At 57.6% G+C, this 12183-nt stretch overlaps 1 protein-coding gene across 1 annotated transcript in view; it reads left to right on the top strand.

Moving 5' to 3' along the window:
- The first annotated feature begins 1343 nt into the window (after positions 1-1343).
- Positions 1344-12183, top strand: part of MOB2 (MOB kinase activator 2) — a 93481-nt gene continuing 82641 nt past the window's right edge. Inside the window, exon 1 of the mRNA XM_043972578.1 lies at positions 1344-1503. Within this exon, the coding sequence (XP_043828513.1) occupies positions 1487-1503 (17 nt within the window). The 5' untranslated portion in view covers positions 1344-1486. The remainder of the gene's footprint in view (positions 1504-12183) is intronic.

The following is a 12183-nucleotide window of genomic DNA, read 5'->3' as shown; positions in this document are numbered from 1 at the left end:
CCACAAGCAGCCCAGTGCTTGTTGACTGACTGTGGGAGGTTTGGGGGTGCCGAGAGCTAGTGCCCTGTAGAGGAAGGGGCTCTGCGAGCCTGGGAGGGCTTTGCTCTTGGCCTGGCTCCTGGGCTGTGACCCATTTCCCTGAGGAGGTGGTGCTTCCGAGACTCCGTTTTCCCATGTATAAACTGGACCTTATCTTTCATGCCCTCCCCCCTCACACTGTGGCCTCACTTTGGGGTGAACCTAGAGCCTTGTCCCCAGTCAAGTCAACAAGCATCTACGGAGGGCCTACCATGCCCCTAAGTGGAATGTTGAGGAGGGAGGAGACCCAGGCTCTGCTCCCAGTAGGCAAGTCATTACCTTGCCTGCGCTTCTCCAGCACTGAGGGTGGGGACCCTTCTTCCCCTCAGGCAGCGAGCGCACAAGCCCAGGCCAGGCACTGTGTGGAGTCCTGGAGATCCGCGTCCCTGCCCTCTGGGGGCTTACCGTCTAAGGGAGAGAGGGGTTGAGGAAGGTCCCCAGAAAGGGGAGACATCTCCAGGAGTGTGGCGGGTCGACTGGCCTGGGCACCCCCTCCAATCGGGGCCAGAAGGTGACCAGTAGGATGCCGTGACCGCCCAGGTGTTGCTCTGGCGCTGCGCGTCCCCGTCTGTAATACGGGGTGAAGGTGCCCGCAGGCGGACCGGACCCCAAGCGTCTTCTCCTCCCTCCTCCAGGTTGGGGTGCGCAGTCAGGCAGCCCCAGCCTCACGCGGACACTTCCGGGGCTTGGAAGCTACCTCAGGCGGGGACAAGCTCTGATGAGCTACAATGTGTCAGGCTCCGTGTCAGGTGCGGGGAGACAAAGCTCCAGCCGACCAGCTCCTGCCCTGAAGGAGCTCGCTGTCCCGGGGACAGAGGCTCAGCCATAGCGGGCTGCCTGCTCCCTGGGCCTCAGTTTCCCCATCTGTGACCGGAGGGGTCTGTCCCGGATGGGTCCTGAGTCCCCCACCCCCACCCCCGCCACCCCACTTTAGTTCTAGGATTCCTTGTCTCTCTCGTCTCTTCTCCTGGGGCTACCTCAGTCTCCACCCCACCCGCACCCCCATCCCCACACCAGGCGGGACCCCTCAGTGCGTCCCACTCCCTCCCGCTCCTCTCTCGCTCCTTCTTGCTCTCCGCTCTCCAGGCTCCTCTGCGCTACGCCCAGTTCGGCCGGCAAGGGGCGCTGTGGCGCCGCATCGCCGCGGTTCTTCGCTCTGCGCGGACTTCATTTCCCAGAAGCGCCCGGGGCGGGGCGGAGCGGCGGGAGTGTGGTCACGTCCGGCGGGGCCGGGGCGGCGGCGGGGGAGTAGGGGGGGTGCGCGCGCGAGCCCGGGAGTGTGAGCGTGTTTACTTCCGGTCGCCGCTGCCGCTGCTGCCCCTACCGCTGCCGCTGCCGCCGGAGGGAGACTGAGGCAAGCCGAGGCGGAGGAGGACAAGGCGGCGGAGGAGAGCGAGGCTCGGCCGCCATGGACTGGCTCATGGGGTGAGTGCGGGCGCGTTGCGGACGCAGGTGGGGACCCGCGGGCGCGGGGGGGGGGGTTCCGCTGCCCCTGCTCCCGGCGTTCAAGGTCCTGGAGCGACCGAGCGAGGTCAGGGCTGGAGGGGAAGGAGGAGGGGGGCTCCGCTTATCTGGGATAGAGAGCCGGGGCATAGGAGGAGCGGGGCACAGATCTCTGGGTGCCTGTTCCCCGCTCTCCCCCGCAGCGGCCTGCGCCTGGGGGTGGGGAGTGGGGGGCGCGGGGTGCTGGGCTCGGCGCGTGCCCTGAAAGGCTCCTGCGGCCTCTCCGGCCACCGCGTCTCCAGCCTCCGAGCCTTTGCCTGGCCGTGCGTCCTCCCGGGTGACGCGACCTGCCTGTGTCCTGTTTGTCTCCATGTTGTCCCCCGAGCCCGGGAGCCCCCGTAGGGTGGGAGCCCCTGTGCTCAGTGCAGCCCCCGGCCCAGGATGGGCACCTCATCCCTGAATGTTGACTGACTGGCTGACGATGGACAGGCGGCAGACCCTAGGCTGGCTTCTTTGGGATCCTGGGGCTACCGGAACCCCAGTGACTAGTGAGGCTTTGAGGGGTCCCAGCAGGACTGATGCGTTTGGCTTGATTGGGGGTCCTTGGTCTGGGGCCCAGAGATGAAGCCCTGTTTCCTTGGGATCAGTTTGCTTTGTTGTCCTGTGTCTTGTGCCAGCACAGGGGCAGTGCCCTTGGCAGTCGGAGGAGGGTGGCTGTTGGCACCTACAAAGGGCAGCTTGATGTGCCCGCTTCTGTGGGGTCTCGAAGACATTTGTCTGCAGAACGTCCAAAGGGGGGTCCTCAGTGCTTCCCAGCTGAGAAACTGGCTTCTCCAAATTCAGATGTGGGCAGTTGTTAGCTGGGAGAGAGAGGGCTCATGGCTGGGAGGGTTGGAAGGGATCCTGCCCTTGATGCTGCCCCCCCCTCCCCCCCCCCTGCCTCTGGAGATGGGTGGTGAGAGAGGGAAGGCACCACGACAGACACTGTAAAATTTGTGTGTGTTACTCATTAACTTGGGCTTGGCCTTAAAGGGTCGAGGGGTGCGTGTTATTTATGACTCTTCCCTGAAATTTGCCAGCTAGTGATCAGTATAGTCCAGGAAGCATTTATGGAGCAGCCAGTGATTCTCAAACCTGCCGGTCCTGCCCCAGCTTCCCAGCTGACCTCCATCTCATCCCCAGCTGGATGTGCAGTCGACACCTTCAACCTGTCCCTTTCCTGTTACCGTAGAGGGCACCTCTGTCCTTCCAGTCCCCTCTAGGAGTCATCCTGGATTCCTCATCTCCCTCCTCCTGTCTGAGCACTTGTCAAGGCCTGTGAGACTTTTCACCTTCTTGATAGCTCTTGTCGATTTCAGTTCTGCAGTATCTCTTGTCCATTTCACCTTTGCAGCATCTCTCACCTCTCCAATGCCCCCTTCTCTCCTGACACCCTCATCACCTCATGCCTGGACTATTGCAGTAGCTGCTGGGGGTGGGGGGGCGGTGTGTCTGCCTGCTTCAGTCTCTACCCCCCTCCAGTCCATCTTCCATTCAGTCATCAAAATGATGTTATTTTTTTTATTTTTTATTTTTTTTTTTTTTTGGTGAGGCAATTGGGGTTAAGTGACTTGCCCAGGGTCACCCAGCTAGTAAGTGTTAAGTGTCTGAGGTCAGATTTGAACTCAGGCCCTCCTGAATCTAGGGCCAGTGCTCTATCCACTGTGCCACCTAGCTGCCCCTAAAGTGATCTTCTTAAAGCTCAAGCCTGTCGCCCCCTACTCAGTAACCTCCAATAACTCCCTGTCATCTCCAGCATCAGATAGAAAATCCTGTTGGGCCTTCAGAGCCCTTTAAACCCAGCACCTCCCTACCTTTCCACCTTATTCCCCCCTCCGCCCAGCTCTCCAGCCCAGCGATACTGGTATCTCCTGACTTTTCCACAAATGAGACACACAGTGGGGGCTTCATCAATGCTGTTGGCTTGGCTGGGCCTCCCACATTTAAGGCATTGCTCTTGCTGCTGAGGGTCCACACCAGAGCATCTACTGCTGAGCATGCAGGCCCGCCCTTAGTGCCTGACTTTTTGAAATGCGACTTTGTCATTTGTGGCCACACGACCATATCACAGACACCATTCTCCTCCTGTCCCCCTCCCCTTCTTGGTCCAGTCTTGCTGCCCTCTGTTCTGAGCAAGGCGAGGCAGTTTTATCTATCTTCTGCTGCTCCTGCTGCTTCTCAGGAAAGCGGGGGGACCCACAGGAAGCCTGGCGTGTGGGTGACGGCGCTGGCACTCAGGGAGCACGGCGCTGGTCTGGTTCCTGTTCACAGACATCTTTCCCTTGAGGCATTTTGTTGGGAGGGTCTCCGGCGTGTTCACGGGTGGTAGCTCCCATGTCTGTGGGTGGGAGGTGGCTGGAGGAGGAACCAGGCCACTTAGCTGTGGTCACACCGCCCCAGGCGGAGGCCCCTGGTGCTGGCTTTGTTGTAGGCAAGGCAGCTGCTTTTGTCACAGTACAGCAGAGGGTGAGTGTCCTTTGGGCACCAAAGCCTCAGGACTTCTGTGAAATTTGAGGCTGTTGCTTTATCTCCTTTTTGGCAAAGGAGGGCTGTCATTGCCTTTTGTTTGGGCCCCAGAGAGGCCACAGGGGTTGTCCTGAACAGCCCTTGGGGCCTCTCTGGCTCTGAGCTCTGGGGCTCCCCGGGAACAGGCTGGGCCCCCTCTTCCTTGCTGCCATGTAGACTAGGGCACTGAACGTGACAGTGGCCTTGGAAGGAAGGGAACTAGCATGTGCAGAACACTTACCGTGTGTCAGGCACGCTACAAATAGAGTCTCACTTGGTCGTTGTGACACCCTGGGAGGGAGGGGCCGTTGTTAAACCCATCTTACAGATCGGGAGCCCTCAGTAGACTTCGATGATACGGCCGGCCTGGACTTGGGTCTTTCACTTTCCAGGCCAAGCCTGGTTCTTTCCATGGGGCCACCAGCTGCCCTGCCAAGTGAGGTTTCCCACCAGCCCTAGGGAGGCAGGAGGAGGATGTGGCTGCCCTGTGTGGGCCGCAGACACTTGTCTTCCACAGACACATGCTTTTCAAGCCTGGTCAAAGTTACAGATCAGTGCCAACCCCTGGACTTAGGCAGTGGGTGCTCCCTGCTGGGTTCCCAAGGGCAGCCCGACTTTGCGCTCTGCCTCATCCTGAAGGTAGAGATGGGTCAGCATGCCCCAGGGCCCTGTCCATGAGGCGCTTAGCCTGGCTCATCCTGTCTTCTGTGAGGCGTGGTCTTTTCTCCTCCTGCCTGTGGTGGCACCCTTGGTGGGAGGCCAGGCCAGGCCTGGGGCACCCAGGGAAATGTGTGCTGGTGACCGAGAGAAGGAACAGGCAGGCCTGTCTCCTCCCGTGGATCTGGGCCCTTTCCGTGAGGGATTTGGGTTTCAGAGCGAGAGGACTTGACTCGGGCCGCGTGTGGTTCAGGCTTCTCAGCGACCGTGCAGCCGGCACTGGATCAAGTTTTCTTCAGGTGCTGCTGAGCACTTGGGAGACTTCATCCGTCTCTCTGGGATCTCTGTCTTTGGTCCAGTCTCGGCAAGTGCTTCAGAGACCCAGCACACACCTATGTGTCACCCCCGTGGCCCCCACACCCCAAGGACGCAGCATTTCTCTCCATCAGATGCTGTGGATTGGCCGCCGCCCCACTCCCAACACAAGGTACTCTGAAAACTTGCACAGAAATGCAGGCGTTTGGGAAGAGCAGAGGGGATGGCCCGGGGGTGCCCGCAGTGCCCTCGAGACCCACAGCACTCAAAGCAGCTTCTTCCCCTGGCCGGCTTCTGGGTCCTTTCATCTTGCTTGTTCCTTCAGCCAGTTCACCTTTATTAACCCTGCTGTATTCCAGGCTCTGCGCTGGGCCTTCACTCACTGGGGAGGCTGAGCTCCAGTCACGTGGGAACTGAGGGCTCCTGGCTGCCAGCACTGATGTTGGGGGGCTCCCAGAATGGAAGCCCCTCCTGTTAAGCCCCTCCCAGACTTGTGGGAAGGCTCCCTTAGGAGCCACATGCTTTGTACAGCTCCATGTCAGCACTTGTTCTTGGCCTGGTGCAGGGCAGTGGTGCCTTGTTTTCCAGAAATAGAGGGGGGCAGGGGAGCCTTTGAGGGGACACCTTAGGAGGAAAGGATGCTTAATATCTGACCTGCTGGGGGGATGTTCCCATTCCCCTCCCAGGCAGGGGAGTCGGGGAGATTCTGGGGCGCAGGGAGGCCGAGACAGACCTCCCGGCCTTCCAGTCAGCCCAGAAGGTGACCCCTGAGCTCTGCGGTGTAGGAGGGGAGGACCCGGGTGATGAGGGCATCCAGGCAAGGCCGGCCTGAAAGTTAGGGGCCGCTCCACCATCTGGGGCTCTGGGGAGCACCGGAGATTCTTCTGTCCTTCCTGAGGCCCAGGAGTAGCAGGGAGAGCCCTCGGCCAGCTGGGGACCAACCCGGCTCTCTCTCCTCCCACTCCTTCTGTGAAGGTCTGGCTCTGGAGCCACTTGTCCAGCAGGGTCAGAGTGGGTGTTTAGCACTAACTGTCTGGCAGGCCAGTGGGGGATGGCGTGGCCAGCCGTCTTGTGGGCTAAGTGGCCAGAGCAGTCAACACCGTGACCAGGTGTGGATGAAGAACAGTAACAGCAAGAAGAACAAGAAGATTGGTAACAAAACAACAGCCAGAACCGTCACAGTCGTCATAATCAAGCAGCAACAAGAGTGACAGTGACAGCTGAGACTCGGAGAGCCCTGTAGGCAGACGTCCTCTTACTGCAGGTGTGAGCAGACTGAGGCAGCCGGAGGTTGAAGGGATTCATGGAGGGTCATAGAGCCAGGATTTGAACGCAGGTCTTCCTGCTTCCAGCTCCATCTGTCATGTTTCCTAACGGCCCCCAGGGCCGGAAGAGGCAGAAGAGAGGAGGTCAGAGAGCCCTTCGTGTCCTCGAGAGGTGTGTCGTGATGCCTATTCTGAGGTTTGGCTGAGTCACCAAGACAGAGGTGGGAGGGGACTGGACTGACTCCTCCTCTTCCTCCCTTGGCATGTCTCTGCATCCAGGGTTGGAGAGAGTGACTGAGCATGTGGGAGTCTTGTGGAGGGTGCGAGAAAGGGGCTGAAAGAAAGTCTGCAATGAACAGACAGACCCCCTTGGGCGTGCAGGCGTTATTTCTGCTGCTGGAGGGCCAGTGCCCAAACCCTGCCCAGCCCTGGCCCTCTGAAAGCTTCAATTGTTCAGGATCCCCTGGAGAGAGGGGCCAGACTGGCCCCAGGGAGATTGGAGATGGGTGGGGGGAGTGTTCTCGGTGATAGGTTGGCAACACCCATTCACAGCCATCCATGCCCATCCATCGAGGACATATATGTTTCCTGCAGCTGACCCGACTCTGCCTCCTTTTTGACCTAGGGGTGCCTTGTGATTGAGCGCCAAGGAGTCATGTCCAACTCCTTCACTCTGTAAGGGTCCTGCTCACAGGTTGTGTGAGTCAAAGATAGGATTGGAACCCATGACCCTGGACTCCAGAGCCAGTGTTCTTTGTCTTGTCCTCCATTTTTTCTTTCATGTTGTATGATGAGCCACATAAATAGTAATCAAACAATTAGTTACCATCATTAGTAAAGAGTCTGTTTCAAATCCATAGATAGCAGCAGTGTCACACAGGGGCAAAGAAACTGCCTTGTCTTGGGGGTGGGGTTTAGAAAGACTTGACCTTTTCCTCTGAGTGGTCATGTGCCCTAGGAACTTCGCCACAGATGGAGGTAAGTGTCGATGTAGACCCCAGGGCTTGTCCCGTGTCGTTTCTTAATTCAGGACATTTCAGTAAGCATTTATTAGATACCTTCTGTGTACGGGTCGTGTAGAGTGGGGCAGGTATTTAGTGATCCTTTGCTGCAGGCTGCTCACTTTACCGATGGGAAAACTGAGGCCTGGAAGGATGACGTGGGATTGTGCCAGGGACACCCGGCTAGCTGCTCTGCTCATGCTGAGTTAATCTTTGTAGATGAACCCCATTTCAAACGAGATCAACGCAAACCTTGCATTACTGGACCGGCAGGGGAGGAGATTCTTAGGCCTCTTCTCTGGAGTGCACAGGGGGGGCCTGGGATTCTTTGATACAAGGAGTGTTTGCTGTGGAGGTGCCTTCATTTGTCTGTGGTCTTAAACAGTGATAAGCATCGAGAAAAGATGGTGAGATGTTCTCTGATCAGTGGCTTAAAAGGGGCGGATCCTCTTGGAATACCCCGCCCACCCAGCAGAGGGAACACAGGTGGACAGACAGGAGCCGACGGTTGGGTGACTCTGAGAGCAGAGGCAGAGGACACTGTGGGCAGCGGCCAGATACCCTGGTGCAGAGCGGCTGAGCCCTGCCGCCTTGGCTCCAGAAACGGAGGGGCTCATGCTGATTCAGAATCAGTCGTGGCTTCTAGAAATGACTGAAAAGTTATCTTGGAGACCAGGCTTGGCACGTGGGTCATTACAGCCTATTCCTGTAGGTAGCAGAAAGGGGATGGCCCCAGAGACCCAGAAAGACCCAAGCAGGTGGCTGGAAGTGAGCTTGCTCTTCTTGCCAGGCCCCTGAACCCCTTGAATGACCAGCACTGGCTGCCTCAGGAGACAGACCTGGTCTGGGGGCCAGTCAGCTCTGGGAGGCTCCATCTCTTTTATAGACTCACAGCTGACAAATCCCACGCTCCAAAGGCTGATCTCAGCATGTCCTTGAGAAGTGGCCGATAATCTGCCTGGGCCTGGAGCATGTCACGTGCTGAGGGGGTGTCGTCCCTGATCCAGAACAACTCAGGACCAGACATTTGGGGTTTTAAAAACATAGCGCTTGAGTTTTTGTCCAATTACGTGGAAAGAGTTTTGTGAGATTTTGAATTCCAAATTTTTCTTCTCCCCTCCTGAAGCCGGCAAGCAGTGTGACATAGGTTCTAGATATGCAATCATGCTAAATATATTTCCACATTAGTCTCGTTGTGAGAGAATGAGAAGAAAAGGAGAACAACACAAGAAAGAAACTACAGCAACAAAACAATAAAAAAAGTGAAAGTCTTTGGCTGTCATCTGCATTCAGACTCCACAGTTCTTTCTCTGGAGGTGGAGAGCGTTTTGCATCATGGGTCTTTTGGAATCATCTTGGATCGTTGTCTTTCTGAGAAGAGCTGATGTCTGTCACAGTAGGACCGTATATTTGTAGTGATACCTCACACTTTCCCCTGGATCCCTGGCCTCCGAGTTGTCCCAAATAACAAAGGATATTTTTCAAAGGAAAAGACAAAGGGAAGAAATAATCAGCAGAGCCTGCTAATGTGCCAGAGAATCTGAAAGCACACAGTGGGGTTTTTAACAGGTGTGACCCCACCAGATAGACATCCCTTCCGGTTTCCCTGGTCTCTCCTCTGGCTGCTCCTGGGGTCACTCACGGGCCTGCAGAGGGGGAGTTAGGGCCACTAATTCTAGGACAAAAAGCGGGCATGTCATCTCTCTGTGGACGAATGGGAAGGACCCTATGTGTCAGACAGTAATAACAGGGCAGGGGCAGTGCTGAGTCCAGGGTCTCCTTTCAGAAGTTTGTCCTCGAAATGAGAATCTCATGAGGTGATGGGGGTGCCGGAGGTGATGGGGGTGCGGAGGTGATAGTGGTACGAAGGTGATGGGGGTGCCGGAGGTGATGGGGGTCATTAGGAGGAAGATAACTGACCTTCCTAGAGGACTTGAAGATTTTACAAAGCACTAGGTGGTTAGGACCTGGGATTCCATCCATGTGGGGAACTCCCAATGTGGAAACTCCTTTGGTGGGTGCATGTTAGTGACTCATCTGTAACATCGAGTCTTGAAGAAACAGAATTTGGCTCTGCCTGGTGCTGTGTGAGCCTAGTCAGCTGATGCCTAATAACACAGCCAAAATGGGCCACAGAGAGACTTGAACCCGGGTCTTTGTGACAGTGCGGCAGCCGTGCCCTGCTCCCTCTCTTGTGGACGCCTCACATATATCATGTCTATGGTCCAAGTATAGCTATTCCCCCCTCCTCCCCCCGCCCCCATTCCTCCCAGTGCACATCATCAAGGACCGAAAGGAAGGGGATCAGGCCTTCGCTGGCGCAGAGAACCCCGCAGTGGGAAGGTCTTGGACGGGGGAGGATGTCACGAGGCCCAGCAGGAAAGGACTGTTTCTTTCCCAGAGCTAAAGGAATACGTGTGAGGCCCTTCCTGCGGGAGGGAGCTGGGGGCTCGAGAAGGCCCCAGGCATCGCCCAGGCTGGAGGAAGAAGAAAGGCAGTGGCGGCAGGTGACGCAGCCGTCGGGTCTGTTTCCTCTCTGGGGCAGGTCTCCAAGCTGTCCCCAAGGACCTTCCAAGGTGACCACCGCCCATGTCTGGGGATTCACCTGAGCCCAAGGGACACGCTCCCAGGCACCTGGAAATGCTACCAAGGAAGAGCAGGTTCTGGGCCTCCTCCCTGCCCATGGGCATGTGAACAGCTTATCTGGAGGGTGAGAGCCACAAGCCTGGACCACAGCTCCCACACCCCCAGGTTCCACAGAGCCCATTGGGAGCCCAGAGAAACAGGCAGAGTGCGAGAGGAAGAAAAGGCCCCCTGCTGTGGCTGGGCTGGTGAGAACAGGAGGAAGAGACCCCCTCCACACGCCCCAGAGAAGCTGTCTCGTCCTACTGTCCCATTTGACAGATGAGGAAACTGAGGGCTGGGGAGAGTTAGCGAGTAACTGGAAGGTCGCCGTGTCCCCTGCTGGGCTTCCTCCTAGCTTTCCGTCTAGTGCTGTCCCTTTTTCCTTGGGAGGGGAGACAGAAAATGAAAGACTGATACAGATGTTTTCTTTTTTTGGTGAGGTATTTGGGGTTAAGTGACTTGCCCAGGGTCACACAGCTGGTAAGTATTAAGTGTCTGAGGCCGGATTTGAACTCAGGTCCTCCTGACTCCAGGGCGGGTGCTCTATCCACCGCACCACCTAGCTGCCCCAACTGATACAGATTTTAAAACTATACAAGGCAGGTGCCTGCTATCTTGCTAGGGAGGGAGAAGACTGTTTGCTTCTGCCTACCACAAGAAACACACCGTGGAGGGCAGCTGCTTTGAAGGAAGCTGATTGTCAGAGACCCTCAGAATTCCCAGGACGCAAAGTCCACAGAAGGCACCACCACCGAAACCCATGGCCTTGAATATTGGCACAAAGGTCCAGCGCTGAGCTGGTCAACAAGAGGAGCTCACGGGCCTGACGCCAGGGCCCAAAGCGGGCCTCGTGGGGGCCCCGAACCGCTGTGGGGGGAAGCCGAGAACTGGGCCAGAGGGGCATTGTGCAGGTGGGAGTGGTCTCTGAGGAGGTGGGTGCGGGCCTGGTGGCCACATGCCTGGAGCAGCTGCCACCACTCTGGGTGGTCCTTTCTGCACGGTTTGCAGAAGGGTCGGGTCAGCCCTTTGCTTCATGTGAGCCCCAAGGGCTGGGGTCACGTGGGGCTGCCATGGGAGAGGAAAAGCTTCTGAGAGCGTCTGACCCCCCTGGGAGCTTTGGATTCAGTTCAGGTCCCATTGCTTAGGAGGGAGCCTCCTCAGGAGGGAGGCAGAGAGGGCCAGGGCCCAGGGGAGTGTGTGGGGGGGTGCTGCCGTGGGAACATCAGCTGAAGGGGGAGAGGGAGAGTTAGCCCAAGGAAGGCAAGACTGAGAGTGGGGCATGCTTGTTAGCTGAAGCTTGAGGAGAGGCCGAAGGCTGGTTCCATCGGGCCCCACGAGGATCCTGGGTCAGATGTTGGGACAGCTTTTGGTCCACTCGCAGGCTTTGGCTTCAGTGGTGTCTGGCAGCCTCGGAGGAGTTGCCCCAGAGGGCCCTCGTCCCCTTTAGGGAAGGGGGCGTGTTGCCTCGCTCATGTTTGAGATGCTGTTGGGCATGAGAAGGAGGGATGCCAAGCCTGGCTCTGGGCAGCTCATCCTTACAGGCTCTGTGAGTCCCAGAGCTTGTCCGGCTGCTGGGCATCAGCCTCGTGGGCTGTAGCAGGGTGGGCGATGGCATGGGATGACGCCATTGGCATCTGGCCATCAGAGCCCTGGGACTCTATAGTAGGAGGCTGCTGGGAGAAGGGCTCCTGCCGGGGCCAGAGGCCTCTGGGAATCGGCGGGCCTCACTTCCTTTTTTGTGGAGGTTTCCCTGAGTCATTGTTTCCCAAGCCGAGTTTCCTGGCTCTGTTTACCCTCACCTCCTGCCTCTGACCATTTTTCTCCTTGACGTGCTGTTGGCCTCTCTGGGCATGGCCCTCAGAGCTTCGTTTTCTCACCCTCTCTTTGCTTGGTTTCCCCATTGCTCAGTTGGGCACTTGAAAAAACTTCAGGGGCACTTTGTCACGTGGGGCATTTCTGCTGCCGTGGACCCCCACTTCCATGCCGGGGGCCTTGGGGTTATCGGGTGGCAAGTGGCAAGAGGCCTGAGCTCGTGGCTGCTGGGTCCGAGTGAGGCAGCGTCCAGCCCTAGGCCCCAGTGACCTTACCCTGTTAGTGTCATTACCCCTCCCCTGGGGCTGCCCCTCATCCTCTCCCCACCCTGCCGTTGGCCCTGAAACCAGGCCTTCTAAGCACGGCTGATCCTGTTCCTTCTCTCCTCAAAAACCTTCCATGTCTCCCCATTTCCCCGTGGAAGGAAGTACAGCCTCATTCTC

This window comes from Dromiciops gliroides, chromosome 6, assembly GCF_019393635.1.
Source record: "Dromiciops gliroides isolate mDroGli1 chromosome 6, mDroGli1.pri, whole genome shotgun sequence".
Taxonomy (NCBI): Eukaryota; Metazoa; Chordata; class Mammalia; order Microbiotheria; family Microbiotheriidae; genus Dromiciops; species Dromiciops gliroides.
Note: the sequence above shows the minus strand (reverse complement) of the source record. Positions and strands in the feature narration are given on the sequence as shown.